This window comes from Mesocricetus auratus, unplaced genomic scaffold (genome assembly GCF_017639785.1).
Source record: "Mesocricetus auratus isolate SY011 unplaced genomic scaffold, BCM_Maur_2.0 Super-Scaffold_4256, whole genome shotgun sequence".
Taxonomy (NCBI): domain Eukaryota; kingdom Metazoa; phylum Chordata; class Mammalia; order Rodentia; family Cricetidae; genus Mesocricetus; species Mesocricetus auratus.
This window is the reverse complement of record NW_024429182.1, coordinates 14,424,089-14,442,875: the sequence shown is the minus strand read 5'-3', so window position 1 is coordinate 14,442,875 and position 18,787 is coordinate 14,424,089. Positions and strand designations below refer to the sequence as shown.

Below are 18,787 nucleotides of genomic sequence, written 5' to 3'. Positions count from 1 at the left end.
CCTTTGAGTTGGAGCCCCTGGACCCACATGGTGAACAGAGAGAAACGATCCTTTGAGTTGGAGCCCCTGGACCCACATGGTGAACAGAGAGAAACGATCCTTTGAGTTGGAGCCCCTGGACCCACATGGTGAACAGAGAGAAACGATCCTTTGAGTTGGAGCCCCTGGACCCACATGGTGAACAGAGAGAAACGATCCTTTGAGTTGGAGCCCCTGGACCCACATGGTGAACAGAGAGAAACGATCCTTTGAGTTGGAGCCCCTGGACCCACATGGTGAACAGAGAGAAACGATCCTTTGAGTTGGAGCCCCTGGACCCACATGGTGAACAGAGAGAAACGATCCTTTGAGTTGGAGCCCCTGGACCCACATGGTGAACAGAGAGAAACGATCCTTTGAGTTGGAGCCCCTGGACCCACATGGTGAACAGAGAGAAACGATCCTTTGAGTTGGAGCCCCTGGACCCACATGGTGAACAGAGAGAAACGATCCTTTGAGTTGGAGCCCCTGGACCCACATGGTGAACAGAGAGAAACGATCCTTTGAGTTGGAGCCCCTGGACCCACATGGTGAACAGAGAGAAACGATCCTTTGAGTTGGAGCCCCTGGACCCACATGGTGAACAGAGAGAAACGATCCTTTGAGTTGGAGCCCCTGGACCCACATGGTGAACAGAGAGAAACGATCCTTTGAGTTGGAGCCCCTGGACCCACATGGTGAACAGAGAGAAACGATCCTTTGAGTTGGAGCCCCTGGACCCACATGGTGAACAGAGAGAAACGATCCTTTGAGTTGGAGCCCCTGGACCCACATGGTGAACAGAGAGAAACGATCCTTTGAGTTGGAGCCCCTGGACCCACATGGTGAACAGAGAGAAACGATCCTTTGAGTTGGAGCCCCTGGACCCACATGGTGAACAGAGAGAAACGATCCTTTGAGTTGGAGCCCCTGGACCCACATGGTGAACAGAGAGAAACGATCCTTTGCCTTTCCTCTCAATATTATGGCACACACTCATACACAATAAAAAATAAAGAAAAAATATCAACACACTTCAAAATTGGCTAAAATAAATTTTTATTAAAGGCAGAAGAGATTTACACACAATTCATAAAGTTCTTTACAAAACAATTGCCAACGTAAGTCCAATTTTGTAAGTTTCTGTACAGATTTGGAAATTCTGCTGTGAAATAAGTCTATAAAATATTTCATTTAGAAAGCATCAGGAAGCTAATTTTAGGCAAAATAATGTTTAAAATTAAGTCTTTGTGAAAGCAGGGTTCTCAGAGACTCTCATTCTTTATCCCAGTGATGAGGAAACAAACATTAAACACAGAACCATTTAAACTGAGTGACTGAGGAAACAGTAAGGACCCTGTAAACTTCTGGTAATTCACCTGAAATTTTCTGCTACCTTTAGAAGCAGTGCCATTACAAGTGCCATTATCAACAGCCACACTGAGGGAACCCTGTTGACACCTGTCCCAGTGGCATTGATATATACAAATAAACCATCACAAAGAAGCACCTTGTATTTAAGGGATGTTGAGAGCCACATCTAACAGGAGACAGTCTCTTCACTGTCTCAGAGCTGAACAGCATTGCTTTAGTAGGATCTCTATCTGTTTTTCTAACATTTAGAAGAGGACAGATGGTATAAATGGTCAGTAGTTCTGGTGCTGAGTGCACCCTGAGGTTTAACGGACTGGCTTTGAATTCAAAGCAAAGCTGCTCTCCAAGGACACCCACCCAACCCATGCATCCTGGAGGGCAGAATCCTAGCTGCCAAACGACCAACCTACCTCAAAGATGGGAAGCAACCAGCAACTTCCTTGTATTTGGAGTCACAAGGAATTTTAAAATTCAGTGTTTTCATTTTTTTCCCCTGAGTTTTGAGTGCTTTTTACATAGTCTCTAGTGTAGCAAATACATTCTATTGTTTCAAGTTGTACATATAATGCTAGGGTTCTGGTGTGGAAAACAGAAGCTAGCTCTGTAACAGCACTAAGTAGCGGTGGCTACAAGTTTCTTGAGAATCTTTGGTGTGATGCAGACTGGCAGAAGCCTCCTTACTGCATTTCTCTCTTCATATACCCTTGTATCTTCAAGTTATGTTCAAAGGAGAAACCACAAGACCATAATGAAGAACAAGCAGACCATCCTGAAAAGGGCAAAAGGGACCATTCAGTTCTCTAAAAACTAGTTATGTACAATACATGAGTAAACCAAAACAGGCTTTCTTTTCATAACTTAACAGTAATGAAAAATTCTTTAATGTAAAAATAAAAAAAGAGGGCCGGGCGTTGGTGGCACACGCCTTTAATCCCAGCACTCGGGAGGCAGAGGCAGGCGGATCTCTGTGAGTTCGAGGCCAGCCTGGTCTACCGAGCGAGTTCCAGGACAGGCTCCAAAACAATACAGAGAAAACCTGTCTTGAAAAAACCAAAAAATAATAATAATAATAATAATAAAAATAAAAATAAAAAAAGAGCACAAGATAGACATAACTGCTTATTTACTGGCATCACCAAGAACTCTAGTGAGCTATCTTTTTTTCTTTGAGACAGAGGTTTCAAAAGACTCATGCCGTTCGCAGCCTGTTCTCTGCCACCTGCCTGCTGTTGAAGATGTGACTTCTTAGATCCTGCCCTGCTGTAATCTCTGCTCCACCACCACAGATTCTAATGCTCTGGAACTATAAGCCCAACCACTTTCTTTTCTAAGTTGCATGTGGTCATGGTGTTTTATCATACCATAAAAAAGTAACTAAGGCACCACGGAAGCATAGTCTGGCGGATCTCTGTGAGTTTGAGGCCAGCCTGGTCTACATAGTGAGTTCCATGACAGCTTGAGAAACCTTGTCTCAAAAACAACAAAATAATGGTGACGACGATGATGATGATGATAACTTAAAAGAAAGAGACACAATAGCTCTGTTTCTTCATTTCTCATCTACTACTCAACCCACTGCCACCTGGCTTCTGTTCTTGGTAACTCCAGCAAGGACACTAGGATTCCAGAAAAGGTTTTACAAATTCAAATGCCCACAAAGGCCAGGAAAGTAGCATAAATTAATGTGTATCAGACATATGAGATAGTAAGAAATGACAAACATCAAGGGTAAACCAAAAAGCAGATGTCTATCTGTAGGAATCTAAACATTTAAATACAGAATAGGTCAGGCATGTAGCACAAGCCTTTAATCTAGCACTTGGGAGAGAGAGGCAGGCAGATCTCTGAGTTCGAGCCCAGCCTGGTCTACAGAGTGAATTCCAGGACATTCAGAGCTATTACACAGAAAAACCCTGTCTCAAAAAACAAACAAACAAATAAATAAATAAAATAGACACACAGTAAAACATAATGCCATACCTTGTTTGGTCCATGAGCCATCATCATATCTACTCTAAGTTAATTAGCGTGATCGAAGTGAATATCCATATAACACAAATACAAAGATTCCATCATCAGGGTTATATACATACAAACCATACTTTGCATTTCACCATCATAGTTCAGAAATGAAAGTATTTTTCAGAACACTATATTGATACGCAGATATAAAACTCAAAAGTATAGCTTTACAAGCTGCCTTAAGATCAAAATTATTTCAATGCATATATAAGAACATATTTTATAGAATAATTGTAAATTAAATGTAACCTAGATGTCTACATTTGTATTTTCTATAATATATATATATATGCATCACTTAAATTTACATTTTCTATTCATATCTCTATCATAGCCTAACTTTTTTTTTTTTTTTTTTTTTTTTTGGGTTTTTTCAGATAGGGTTTTTCTGTATAACAGTCCTGGCTGTCCTGGAACTCACTGAAATCCTCCTGCCTCTGCCTCCTGAGTGCCAGGATTAGAGGCATGAGACACCAGCCTCTAAAGTTAACTTTTAATTCTATGCGAGTTTATGTTTGTCTTTCACAGGTTCAAATGCTAAAGCTTAATTCCCAGTGTAGTATTGAAAATGTGGGGCTTAGTGGAAGATAATTGGATCAGGGGTCTCCATTCTAATAAATAATTATGCATGTCAAGGGAATTGGTCAAGTTTCATGAGACTGTATTAAAGCCCTGAATGTCTCAAATAGCTCAGCAGGCCTCAAACTAGCTATGTAGCCTAGGATGGGCTTAAAGACCTGCTCCTCCTGCTTCCACCCACCAAGTGATGGTATATGCATGCTACCACACCCAGCAACTTCAGCTGTCTCCACTCCACTAGCACTCTTTGATAAATCAGATTGTCACTTCATTTTGCTCAGAACTCCCAAATAGTTTCCTGCCACACTCAATTAAAATTATGTATCTTTGGTTTTGTTTGACAGAGTCTTAACACGCAGCCAAAGGTCCTCAAACTCAACAGCAAACCCAGGTCCTCTGCAAGAGCAGGCAGTACTCTTAATCTGTGAGCCATCTCTTCAGTTCTACCAGCACTAAACAGGAAATCTGTTCCGCATAAGCCTGATAAAGTTCAAGACCTACCTGCATTGCTGCATCACCTATTGCACGTCGGATTTCCCGTAGAGTTTGGTATCGTTCCAATAAGTGATCACCACAGATGATATCTACCTATGGGAAAACAACGTGCTATCAGACCACTTTCTGCTTCAAAACACACGAAGAGGGAGGGATTAGCATGACTTCTTCAAGACTTATTTTATAGTAGATTTTTAAAAAATCAGACAGTTTTCTTTCCATGCACCCTTGCTCAAGGAGCCCAGGAAGCTTTAGGCAGGTGTCCTCTATCACTTTCTAACTTGTTTCCACAGGACCTGGAGCTCACTACTCTTAAATCTAAAACACTGGTCAAGAGGCTGGCCATGATTGTGCAAAGTGCTTTTAATTCTAGTACTTGAGAGGCAGAGGCAGAAGATCTCAGTCTGATCTACTAAGTGAGTTCCCAGACAGCCAAGGCTATAGAGAAACCCTGTCTCCAAAAGCCACAAACAAATAAATAAATAAATAAATGGGCTGAGAAAATGACTCAGTAGACAAAACTAAGTTTGATCCCTAAAACCCACAGTGGGGGCAGAGAACCAAGTCCAAAGATGTCCCCGACCTCTGTATGTGCACTATGGCATGCATGCGCACACAGAGTAAAACAGCAAAACCAAAAATAAATAAATAGGGAAACCTTTAAAGCTAACCTTGAGCTTTGGATATGGGGATTTTTATTTTTTATACATGAGAATTGTGGAAAGCATGGCAGTGCATACCCATAGTTGGTAGAGGAAGGAGGACCTGAAACTCAACCCTGCCTTGGCTCCATAAGAAGTTTGAGAATGAACAGCTTGAGCTACATGAGACCCTGTCCCAAAACAACAAAAATTAAAAAAATAAATAGGAATTGATCTCTGATCAAAGTCACAGAAGGAGCAATAGACATGATAGAACCTGCCCACCTGGATATCACATCCTAATTATAGTATATGATCAAGTCAACAGCATGCAGCCTGTCTAAATACTAATATTCTATCAAACTATGCATGCTAGTTAAAAAAGCAAAGCTATATAAAGGTGCATTTTCAGTTGACCCATAGCTAGAAGTTTGAGGACATTTTAATATTTAGTAACATGCAAAGTTTGATGTTTTCTAACTTATAACAAGAAAACACATAAGCAGGAGGTATTTATCCATCCTTAAAAAGCTAATAGGAGTCGGTGTTGGTGGCACACGCCTTTAATCCCAGCACTCCAGGAGGCAGAGGCAGGTGGATCTCTGTGAGTTCAAGGCCAGCCTGGTCTACAGAGCGAGTGCCAGGATAGGCTCCAAAGCTACACAGAGAAACCCTGTCTCAAAAAACCAAATAAATAAATCAATAAAACTAAAAGGGTCTATATCAATTGTATCAAGTACTTCAGTTTTCTATTTGAGTTCCCCTGTTACACCTGCAAGGAAGTCTTCTGGTAGAAAGCAGAAACTAAGTAATCTCTTGTTCCACTATAACTGCACAAGAGTTAGTATTTCCCACAGCTTCAGTTTTTCCTGAAATCAGGAGATGGTCATCCATGGCAATAAGAAATAAAGGGTATGATGGTCAATCTTGGCTGCCAACTTAACTACATCTGAACTAACACACCCAAGCAGCAGCTGGGCGTGCCTGTAAAGAATGTTTTGTTTTTAGAGACAAGGTATCTCTGCATAACAGCTCTGGATGACCTGGAACTAGCTCTTGTAGACCAGGTTGGTTTTGAACTCACAAAGATCCACTTGCCTCTGCCTCACGATTGCTGGGAATCAAAGGTGTGTGCCACCAGCAACCAATTGTAAAGAATTTTCTTAACTGGATCATTTTGGGTCAGAAGATCACCCTAAATCTGGGCTACACCTTCTGTTGGCAGCCTCTCACTGGCAAGCTCATCTATCCTGCTGCTGAGGCTATTTGATGGTGTTAGTACACAGACTGAAGACAGCTGTCTTAGCCCCATGGACTGAACAACTACCAGACTCTTGATTTTTGCACCCACAGCCTGTAAACCATTCTAATCTCTCTTTAATGTGTGTGTATATATGTAAATATATACATAACACATACACATTATTTTATATATACATACATAGTATATATACTACATATACATAGTATATATTATGTACATATTTTACATACATTGTATTGAATATTGCTTCTATCAGTTTTGTTCCTCTGGAGAACCATGACTAATACAGAGGGTAAATCAGATTTCACTTTGGAGCTGGAAATCACAATGTATCAATATTCCATTAACAGTCATAGCATCATAAAAAAAGCCACTATATGATTCTAGGGACAATTCTTCAATATGTCAAAGGTAGTCTTGCAATCTCACCTTTCCTTTCACATACATGTACTGTACCTGACAAGCTGGATCAAGACCCATTTTTCTTCTAAGAAATTTCTCTACATGTCCAATAGTTGCTTCTCCTGAAACACGCACAAACTTCTTTTCCAATGGCTACAAAAACAAATAAAACTTTCAGATTATGTAAGTATATAATACATGAAATTACAAACTTTAAAGCAAAGATTCAGTAGGCTATTAAAAAGAAAAACTTGGGACCTGGAGAGATGGCTCAGAGGTTGGGAGCACTGACTGCTCTACCAGAGGTCCTGAGTTCAATTCCCAGCAACCACATGGTGGCTCACAACCATCTATAATTCAATCTGGTGCCCTCTTCTGACATGTATATGTAATAAATAAATAAATCTTAAAAAAAAAAAGAAAAAAAAAAAGAAAAAGAAAAACTACTGAGTCAATTTGTAATTCAAAGAAAAAAATAGAAATTATGCAAATCTTTTAAATATGCCAACAAAATTTTTAATAGAAAGGCTTGCTAGTTTACTTTGAAAGTTCATGAAAAACAAGGAAGTCAAGTACAATGCTACATGCCTAAAATCCTAACATTTGATAGATGATCTTGATCAGCTTGAGTTATGGTTGGCATCCTGCCACACACACACACACACAGACACACACACACACACACAGACACACACAGACACACAGACACACACAGACACACACAGACACACACACAGACACACAGACACACGACACACACACACACACACACACACACACACACACACACACACACACACACACACACACGACAAAGCAAAACAAAAATCCAGGCATTTGCAGCACCTGCTTGTAGCTCCAGCTACTTGGGAGAAGATGACACAAGAGGATCACCTAAGTATTAACTGCACAGCAAGGTAGTACATGCCTGGAGGCTGTACTTGAGGCTGAGGCAGGAGGTTTACTTGAGTCTAACAGCTGAGACAGCCTGGACAACACAGTGACAAAACATTTTTTTTAAGTAAGGCATGGTAGCTCAAACCTATAATCCAATACTCTAGAAGCTGAGGCAGGAGAATATGAGCTAAAGACAACCTGAACTACAGGCCTATTTCAAAAAAAAAAAAGGGGGGTTCTTTTTAAAATTTAATATGAGAAGAAATCTAGACAGAGGTAGCTGGAGTTACAGGCAGTTGTGATCCACTCAATGTGGGTGCTGGGAACCAAACTTAGCTCCTCTGTGAGAGCAGTACAGGATCTTAACTGCTGAGCCATTTCTCCTGCCCCTTGCTCCCATCTTTTACAATATTCTGTTCCAGATTCCCTAAAGGCATCTCAAGATCTCCAGTAAAAGGACAGTCACCTAAGATTCTAGGTACATCGGAGCCTCACAGACAGATCACCCCAAGGTGAGAACATCTTTAGTCTCAAGAGAACTGAACCATCCCCTCAAACAAGAATGTCTCTTAACCAGCGTCAAGAGCCAGAACTAAGATAACTACCCATCAGACCACAAATTGATCAAAACATAATTGTATATACTTGTTGCCTCCTGCCCCAATTCTTCTGTTGCCAAGCATGGTGACTCACATATAACCCCAACACTCGGAGACTAAGGCAGGCAGACTGTCATAAATTCAAGGCCAAACTGGGCTACATGAGTCCCAGGTTAGCCTGGGCTACAGAATGAGAACCTTTCTCAAAAACACAAAACCACCACCATCACAGAAAGCTAAGCCAGTGACCTGAAGACAAACATCATGGAACCTCTTTTTCTGTTCCTTTTCCTGATGTGGCAATATTGATTAAACTTTTTAATGCTTTTCTACAATACTTTTTTTTTTCAGACATGGTTTCACGTTATCCAGAGTTGCTTTGTACTTGATATGTATCTCACAAGTGCTGGGATCACAGGTATAGTCACCACACTGTGGGAACTTAACCCCAGGCTTCATACATTCGAGGCAAGAAAGTACCGTAGTATCAATTGGAAGTCTATTCTTAGCCCCAACTACTAATCTCTTCAAATGTCACAATGGGACAGATAACTGAGCCTTGTGTGTTGGACTCATACTGTTATGGGCTTTCCCTTAAATCTCTAGTATACAGGTGCCACAAACAAAACAACCTAGACATTTCTTAATAAAACTAACAGAGTCTATATCACAGAATATACAGGTGCCAAAAACAAAACAACCTAGACATTTCTTAATAAAATTAACAGAGTCTATATCACAGAAATTTACTTTTCTAGGTATCTCCAGCTTGCTATATATCGAAGTAACTGACAAAGTATGATACAAAGTAGTTTATTCTTACCTCAAATCTCAGTGAATGCTTGAAGTGACAAGTTAAGGCAGGTTAACTTCAGCCAAAAATGTTAAATATAAAAATTTAAATTCATGTTAAAGTCTAAGCACCAACTACACAAAACACTTTGGATTTTTTTTTTTTTGAGACCAGTCTTACTACAATTACCCAGGCTGGCTTCAAATTTTGTATCCTCTTGCTGCAGTCTCCAGAGTGGCAGGAAAACAAGCTTATATCACTCCTGACTCTTAAAAAAATTAAATTACTTATTTTCCTTATGTTATGCTCTGAATCAGTAACAAACCTCTGCTTAATGTCTCTTACCACGAGAAACTAATACAGCATTACTGCTGAATTTTAATAACTTATCAAAAATTTATATTTTAATTGAAGACAATGTATTTGGTTGCTAATCTGATTTGGAATTTATATCTATAGCATCCTCTTATAAAGTAAACAAAAAATGCCAATACCTTAAAATGTCCTGTATTTTCATTAGCACTGAAAAATAAAGAAAAAGTTGATCAATACTTACTACTTTAAATTATATGCCTAATCGTGAAACAAAAGAAACTGAACAATATAACATTTCATAGGCAGCAATTCATTTAACTTGAAAGAAAAAAAATTTCTTTTTTGAGACAGGGCTTCTCTGTGTAGCTCTGGCTGTCCTGGAACTCTGTAGACCAGGCTGGCATCAAACTCAAAGATCCACTGCCTCTCCCTCCTGAATGCTGTGGTTAAAGGAATGAGCCACATGACCAGCTAAAAAGCATTTTTAATCTATTTATTTACTGTGATGCTCATGACACAGTGCTGCCCATGTAGCCGTCAGACAACTCGCAGGTCAGTTCTCTCCTTCTGTCATGAGTTCCTAGGATCTCTCTCAGGTGGACAGCTTGACGAGTGACTTTCCCTGCTGAGCTGTCTCACTGGCTTCATTTTTTAAATCATGTTTAAGACAGGAGCTCAAGTAGCTCAGGCTGGCCTGGAACTCATTATGAAGTTGAGACTGATCTTGAATTCCTGATTTCTACCTCCTGAACACTGAGGTTCTACAGATGTGTGCTACCACACCCAATATTTGTTTTCTTTCTCCTTTTTTGAGGGCTAGGTTAAGAAAGAGACTCTGGGTAGTCTGGCTGTCCTGGACTTGAGATGTAGACCAGGAGGTCTCAAACTCACTGAGAGCTGCCAGCCTCAGCCTCTCAAGAGCCATGATCAAAGGCATGCACACTACTATGCCCAGCCTTCTTTTATTTTTAAAACATGGTTACCTAAATCTTTGAGAAGAAATAGAATTGTGACTTCTGCCACCTAGTGGTAAAACTCTGGCAGTCTAATACAGTATTTTAAACTTTCCACACTTCATTTCCTGAGGGTGCAGTATTTTATGAGACAAGGTCTCACTATGTACCCTAGCTGGCCTGGAACTCGAAGATCCACCTGCCTTTGCCTCCCAAAGTGCCACCTTGCCCAGTCTAATTAAAATAAAGCTCTAGTGTTCATCTCAGACCTACCTTGACACTGATCAAGAACTTCTGACCCTTCAGTAATCAAATGAAAAACCGCAAAGGAGGGTTAGAGAGGTGGCTCAGAGGTTAAGAGCACTGGCTGCTCTTCCAGAGCTCCTGCGTTCAATTCCCAGCAACTACATGCTGTCTCATAACCATCTATAATGAGACCTGGTGGACTCTTCTGCCTCCAGGCATACAGGTAGGCAGAACACTGTATATAAATAAATAAATCTTAAAAAAACAAAAAGGGAAAAACTGCAAAGGAATGAATAACTGCTCTTCAGAGAGTGGTTATGAGGGAAGAAAACAAGTAGTCATATGGTCAAGGCTTCTGGATCATTCTTGCTTGGTTTTGTTGTATTAGTAATGGTTTTGGTCAGGTTTTCCTTTTGGGAGAATGGGGGAGCAAAAAGCAGGCAGAGTCTTGCTATACAGCTCAGGCTATCTTTGAAGGAAGTGATCCTCCATCATGCTGGGATTGTGTGTGCTGTGAGGTAAGGATACCAGTGGTTACTGTGTTACTTTTTAAACATTTTTCTGAATCTTAGAGGCAGGCAGATCTCTGTGAGTTCCAGGCCACCCTGGTCTACAGAGTGAGTTCCAGGACAGGCTCCAAAGCAATACAGAGAAACCCTGTCTTAACCCCTACCCCCCCCCCCAGAAAAACACAGGAGAGGGAAAAAGGAAGAGAGGAAGGAAGGGAGGGAATATTTGGGACTGGAGATCTCTCAGCAGTTAAAGCACGTGTTGCTCTTGCAAGGGATCTTGGGTTTGATTCCCCGAACTCACATAGGAGCTCACAACTGTAACTCCAATTACAAGGGATCCAACATCCTTCTCTGATCTCCTTGGCCACCAGGTATCTACATGGTACATGAATATAACATACATGCAAGTAAAACATTCATACACATAAAATAAACCTAAAAACAAAAGATGTATTTAATGTGTGTCCTGAGTGCCTGAGAAGGCCAGAAAAGAGTGTAGATCTGATGTTACCAGGAACCACCAGACTGCTTTATTTACTGGAAAAACCTGTTTCTAGTTGTGATGTGATTCAGCCCTATCACACATCTTTAATTCAAGAGCTTTCTGCTTGAATATTATAAACAGGAATAAATAAAGTCAACCACAGGTCAAAGAGGTGGAGCAGGCAGTCAGCTGACCAGAAGGAACACAAGATTATTAAGAAAAAAGAGAGTGAGAGGGAGTCAGGAGAACAGAAAGAGGAGGGAGGGACACTGAGTTGGGAAGGCTGCTTTGAGATGGCATAGGAGAAGAGGGGCTTCTGTGGTGACAGTGGAGGAGGAAGGTTAATTGGGCGCTTTCTCTGCCTCTGAGCTAGCAGGCTTTCACTCCAGCATCTGGCTTCCAAGTCTTTATTGGTAAAATCTCACCACTGAGATTTTTGTTAAAATCACAGATCCTCTCAAACTGGTGTTACAGACAGCTGTGAGCCATGTGATATGATTGGAAACTGGTCCTCTGCAAAGGCAGCAAATGCTCTTAACCACTGAGCCATCTCTTCAGCCCCAAAAGGTAATTTACAAGCCACTGTCTTGAGTTCAAAGCTAGTCTAGGCTACAATGTAAAAACCTTTCTTAAAATGGCAAAAATAAGCCGGGCGTTGGTGGCTCATGCCTTTAATCCCAGCACTCGGGAGGCAGAGGCAGGCGGATCTCTGTGAGTTCGAGGCCAGCCTGGTCTACAGAGTGAGTTCCAGGACAGCCTCCAAAACAATACAGAGAAACCCTGTCTCGAAAAACCAAAAAAAAAAAAAAAAAAAAAGGCAAAAATAAGCAAACAGTAGATTTTTTAGGTACTCACCCAATGAACTCAAGTAATAAAGACATATCAAGTTCAGGTGGAATACGGAACACCGACTCAAGGACTTTCTTAGTTTTTCCTTTGCTTGAAGGAACTGGTTGTGGAACAGCTATTTGAGACAGAAACAAAGAAGCTGATGTAGCACTGAAATTTTAACAAATTGAGATCTTTATGGGATGAATCATACAAGTATTACATTATGCTGACTAAATTATTATAAAGTCCTGATCAAATTCCCTTTTCCTTAATAGCATCAGTTAATCTGTCAAAAACCAATGATTTTTTAAGGTGGGAAAAATGGGTCAGCTGGTAAAGGAGCTTGCTGCCAAGCCTCTGGGTCTCACCCTAGAACCCACATGGTGAGGCACTGACTTCTGCAAGTACAAACATGTGTGCATACACATACATGTATATTCTCTCTCTAAATAAATGGAAAACATACATGTGTGCATACATGCACATGCATATTTTCTCTCTAAATAAATATAATAAAAAAGAAAGAAAAATAATAAAATTTGCTATAAGTTCAGAGAAGGCAGATTTGACTGATTCATCAAGGCCACAGAGAGTTCATTAAAACAGTAACAACACTAACAGGTAACTACACATTCCATGTACAATACTCACATTTAGCACATTACATACACTCTCATTTGATCCTTATAAATGCACTACATCTACACTTTAAAAAACTGATAACAATTTGCCTAAGGTACCAAGTAACAGAAGAACCAAGAACCCAAATCTACCTGATTTCCATATTGTTACTAACACCATAAAAACAAGTTGCTATGCCGGGCGTTGGTGGCGCACGCCTTTAATCCCAGCACTCGGGAGGCAGAGGCAGGCGGATCCCTGTGAGTTCGAGGCCAGCCTGGTCTACAGAGCGAGTTCCAGGACAGCCTCCAAAGCCACAGAGAAACCCTGTCTCAAAAAAAAAAAAAAAAAAAAAAAAAAAGTTGCTATGTGCTCAGCATTGTTCAAAGTGCTGGTATTAATCAGTGTGTTTAATGAAGTTTCATATTCATCCTTGTTTTATAGACGTTTCTTACTGATATTATTTCGTAAAGTCACCTAAGTTATTAAAGTGGCAGAGCTAGGAATATACTCACAAAAAATATACTTCCTGAGTCTGTCTGTGATTTCCCACACACACTCTTTTTTAAAAGAAAGTGTCTCGCCGGGCGTTGGTGGCGCAGGCCTTTAATCCCAGCACTCGGGAGGCAGAGGCAGGCAGATCTCTGTGAGTTCGAGGCCAGCCTGGTCTACCGAGCAAGTTCCAGGACAGCCTCCAAAACAATACAGAGAAACCCTGTCTCGAAAAAAAAAAGAAAGTGTCTCACCAGGTGGTGGTGATGACACCAGACCTTTAATCCCAGCACTCAGGAGGCAGAGGCAGGTAGATATATGTGAGTTTGAGGCCAGCCTGGTCTACTGTAGAGTTGACAGTCAGGATTACATACAGGAATCCTGTCTGGAAAAAAAAATCAAAGTGTCTCGTTATATTGCCCAGGCTGGCCTTAAACTCAGCAATCCTGATTCAGGTTCCCAAGTGTGTGCACCACTATACCCAATCCTCTTAATTCTTACAAACTATTAGTTAAGTCACATTATATACTGCAGCATTACCTTCAAAATGTCTCTTTGATGACACAACTTGTTATTTCCAAAAAGTACCCATGATGGTTAGTATTATCACCTTGACACAATGTAAAATCTGTATGAGGCAGGCCTATGAGCATGCCTGTGAGGAATTTTTTAATCATGTTACTCTAACTGGGAAGATCCAGACTAAAAGTGGCCAGTACCACCCCTGGGTTTGAGTCTTGGACTGTATAAAAGAGAAAGTGAGTTGAGCGATAGGCATGTGTGCATGCATGGATTTCTCTCTGCTCTTGTGAGCATGCTGTGACTATCAGTTCCTGTTCTTGCTGCCTTCAGATGTGATGTAGCCTGGAACCTGAGCTTCTACAGGTCTACTTCATCAAGTAACAGAAAGGGGATGAGGACAGCGTCCCAAGGAAACAGTTTAACTCTTCAGTCTTTGAATACATTAGGGTACATATCCAAACTTACCAGGTTTGGGTACTTCTAGACCTCTTTCTTTATAGAAATCATGCATTTGCTTTTTTTCTCCTAAAAAATGATAAAACACAGACTAAATTACATGTAAAATGTAACTAGCAGAGTCAGAGACTTTGGTATTCATAACTATGTAATAAAAGAAACTTACTTTCCTCTAGATTGACCACTAATTTGTATACTATGTCTTGCAATTGTCGGTCCAACCTAATCAAAGAAAGGATAGAGGATATCTAAGAATCCAAAAAAATAAATTTTGGTACACAGTCAATTCACTGTTTTCCCTTAGGAGCAGAAGTTTTCTTTGGGGGGAGGGGTAGAGACAGGGTTTCTCCGTGGCTTTGGAGGCTGTCCTGGAACTAGCTCTTGTAGACCACGCTGGTCTCGGACTTACAGAGATCCGCCTGCCTCTGCCTCCTGAGTGTTGGGATTAAAGGTATGTGACCCGGCTAGGAGCAGACATCTTGATGCTTGATTCATGAGAGTGAGGCAGTACTCAGTGCCTAATATATTTCATTTCAGAAAACCAAGGAAGCATATTTAGTTGTTAAGTATTGACTAGCTTACTGAATGGTTCACTAACTGTTCCTTGATGTGTGCTCTCAGTAAGAATGTGTGCTTGAGAATGGAGACTATACTTTTTAAAAATGATTTATTTCTGTTTTATGTGTACTGGTGTTCTGCATGTGTGTTTGTGGATGTTGGGAATTCAATCTGGGTCCTCTGGAGGAACTGCCAGTGCTCTTAGTCACTGAGCCATCACTGCAGGCCCCTCTCCCCTTTCAGAGACTCCGTTTTAACTCTTGTAGACCATCTCATCTGGAGAGATGGTTAAAAACACAGGCTGCTCTTCCAGAGGACCCAGGTTCTATTCCCAGAATCCACATGGCAGCTCATAACCTTCTGCAATTCCAGTTCAGGGGATCCAGTCTCCTCTTCTGACCTCCTAAGACTTCAAGCACACATGTGGTACACAGGTACAAAAAGGGAGGGAAGGAGGGAGGGAGGGAGGGAGGGAGGGAGGGAGGGAGGGAGGGAGGGAGGGAGGAAAGCCAAGAGCAGTGGTACGATCCTTTACACTTGGGAGGCAGCAGGGGAATCTGAGTTTGAAGCCGGCCTGATCTACATACACATTGAGCTCTAGGCCAGTCACAGCTACACAGGGAAACCGTGTCTCGAGCTTACCCCTCTTCTCTAAGGAGACACCATGAAATGAAAACTCGGTTAATGTGTTATAACGCTCTAGAGCTTTACTAGTAAGGCTAGTTGTTTCAGAATTCTAAGAATGATCTAAATGCTGCTGCGGAGTGGAAACGACAGGCCGAAAGCATTCCCACCCTAGCGTGAAGGACTAGGCTAAAATACCCCCAAACCCTGTGTCTGACTTCATTTCTTCCGCTTTCCGTTCACTAACTGCCATTTAATCTGGAGCATATGCCAAGCGCCCGGCACACAGTGAGTGCTCTACACACACTGCCTATGCAGTTCCCTTTCTTCTAACTCCACATCAAGACTTCAGAAACAAGCACTCAACAGTTACTTTAAAGGTGAAGACATTTTAAATGTATATTCTTACCTTATGTTATAAAGAGGCTGTGTCTGGTGGACGACTATGCTACATTTTGGGCATCTGTTGCTATAGTAAAAATGTCTTACAACGCAGCTTTTACAAACTATTGGAAGAGAGAATGTTTAATTTAGGATGCTTTAAAGACATTTCAAATTTGTAAAATACTATTCAGAAACACGAGCTATATGCTTACAGGTATGAAGACATTCTGTGATGGTGGTTGCATCTATTAAGTAACCTTTGCAAATGGAACACATGATGTATGGGGTCAGCTCAGCAAGGTTAAGCAGGCGCTGCAAATGCAATGGTAACACGTTTTAGAATACAAGCCTGTGCCTTCTGACATCCATAAACCAGCGGAGTGACGTAGTTTTGTATTATAGTCCCACTTACTCAAGTCACCTGAGACAGAAGGCACATTTGAACCCAGGAGTTGAAGTCCAGGCCAAAGCAACACTGCAGGGCCTCATTTCAAAAGAAGTTAAACCATAATCTCAAGATTTCATTATAAGCAATGTAATTTAATTGCACCTCCAACCCTCCAAAATACCCAATAGGAAGCACTGTTTCTAAGAGATCCCAATTCTCTGGCATATACTTTACCCGGATAGGGAAGGGCATCTGTTCTTTTGTTGTTTTACAAAATGCCCCTAGGCCAGCTTAGACTACCCACATTACCAAGGTCGACTATCAGCTGGCAGCCTCCACCTCCCGAATGATGGGAATAACGATATTACAGGCGACCACTGCCTCCTGCAGGCCAGGGAACATCCCCATCCCCGGATGCCTTTCTTTACAAAAGTGGGCAAATTACACCACCACGTTACAAAAACAAAACCCAAATCCTCTCCACTATTAGGGAAGGATTTACCACCCTCTCAACACCCTGCAGAAAATGACTGCGTCCCCGTCCGACCTGCAGGCTCGAGGGAGATAGGTACCCTAGCCATCTAACCCCTCCACGTCACGCAGACGTCTTTACAGAATGAACTAGAGGGACTCAGAGTGCCCTAGGTGATCTGCCCGGACTTCGCAAAAATAAATCAGGCTAGAGAGGCCACGCCTGGTGGGCGGGGAGGGAGGTCTACACAAGCGCCACGAGCTCCAGCGACAACCGCAACGGCAGGTCTGCGGGAGCCCCGCTCGGTCCCGGAGGCCGCTGAGGGGTAGCCAGGTCGGAAGGGTCGTCGATACCTCCTCCTCGTCCTCCGAGTCCGGCCGCCCCGACTCCAGCCGCAGCGAAAAGTGGCTCATCTCTTCCTCCTCCTCCTCTTCCTCCTCCATCTCCTCCTCCTCTTCCAACTCCTCGTCGTAGTCCTCGAAGCGGCCTCTCAAGCGGCCCAGGCTGCGCTCGGGCTCCAGTTCGGGGGGCCGAGAGCGGGAGCAGCCGGGAGCGCCCGCCTCGGGCAGGGACGCCGGGCCCTCCTCACCGGCCGCAGGCGCCGGCGTGAGGGCGGGCGGAGAGATGGGAGGCGGCGGCGGCGGCATGGCAGAGGCTCGCTTGGCCTCGGAGGCGCGAGAGCTTTCCGTGGCGTCCGCCTCAGCCTCCTCCATGGCGAGGGTCAGAACCCAGGCGAGGTGAGCGCGAGGCGAGGCGGACTGCTAGCGCGCGAGGAGAGCACGAGCACCCCCACCTCCCGCTTCGTCCCAGTGCGCAGGCGCTCCGCAGGGGCCGCTGGGAAATGTGGTTTACCTAGAGACTGCCTAGGTGAGGCGGAGCTGCTCAGGTGGGGGCGGGGCTTGCGGGCCCTGCCTTATTGGAAGCTCACCCAATTTTTCGGGTCTGAGACTTGCCTTGCACTTTCCCAAAAGACTAAAGTGCTACAGTTTCAGTAGTTTACTCACGTCAGCATATCCATAGGGAGTTGAGCAGCATATTCATAGGGAATTGAGCTCTAGATGCCATATGATGTTGAATTAGGAATGATGATGACTTCATTTTGAGTACTAATTACGTTTTTTTCTTCCGTGGCTAATGGCACCCATCCAAGCTAAGTCTACTTAGTGAGACCTTATCTCAAAAAAACAAAAAAGCTAAGATAGCTCAGTAGGTAAAGGCATTTGTTGCCGAGCGTAAGTACCTGAGTTCAATACCCAGTATTCACCTTGTAGAAGGAGAAAACCGACTTCCACTTGTGCCCAAGGCTCGTGTGTGCCTCCAACACAATAAATAATAATAGTTTTTTAAAAATTCATGCTTAATGGTGGTGGCGCACACCTTTAATCCCAGCACTAGAGAGGCAGAGGCAGATAGATCTCTGTGAGTTCGAGACCAGCCTGGTCTACAAGAATGAGTTCCAGGACAGCCTCCAAAGCCACAGAGAAACCCTGTCTCGAAACCCCCCCCAGAAAAAAATCCATTGTAGAAGTTTATAAGAACCATACAAATGCAGTTAAAGGCAGTGGATGAATATGAAAAAGAAAATGACTGAGGCCAAAGATACAGCTTAAAGGTAGAGTGCTTACCTACCCCGTGTGAGGCCCACCTGGGCAGCATTTCATCAACCCTGTTTCAAAAGGGGAAAAAGGTGACCTACCCACTGAAGGATGTGACCCACTGACCTTGGAGTTTTGGACACTACTGGGACTATCAAGACGTGGAGGTCTCTTGGACTGGAGTGATGCTCAGTGGTTAGGAGCACGGGCTGCTCCTGCAGGGGACCCCGTTTTGGTTCCCAGCACCCAC

At 42.6% G+C, this 18,787-nt stretch overlaps 1 protein-coding gene across 6 annotated transcripts; it reads right to left on the bottom strand.

Moving 5' to 3' along the window:
• Positions 1-1,060: 1,060 nt before the first annotated feature.
• Pcgf6 (polycomb group ring finger 6) lies at positions 1,061-17,750 on the bottom strand. Of its 6 annotated transcripts, none has more exons than XM_040743380.1 (11): positions 17,296-17,750; positions 16,295-16,394; positions 16,108-16,204; positions 14,683-14,738; positions 14,526-14,585; positions 12,450-12,558; positions 9,579-9,606; positions 9,115-9,132; positions 6,850-6,948; positions 4,495-4,577; positions 1,061-2,161 (listed from the first exon to the last, which is right to left on the bottom strand). In XM_040743380.1, exons 1-10 carry the CDS (start codon positions 17,653-17,655, stop codon positions 4,512-4,514), a joined length of 993 nt encoding a protein of 330 aa, XP_040599314.1. In that variant the 5' UTR covers positions 17,656-17,750; the 3' UTR covers positions 1,061-2,161; positions 4,495-4,511. The 6 variants fall into 6 exon arrangements, 4 of the variants coding, with proteins under 4 accessions (XP_040599314.1, XP_040599310.1, XP_040599316.1 ...); XM_040743376.1 differs by having other exon boundaries at positions 4,495-4,581; positions 17,296-17,749; XR_005876449.1 differs by having other exon boundaries at positions 2,127-2,161; positions 4,495-4,581; positions 6,839-6,948.
• Positions 17,751-18,787: the final 1,037 nt, after the last annotated feature.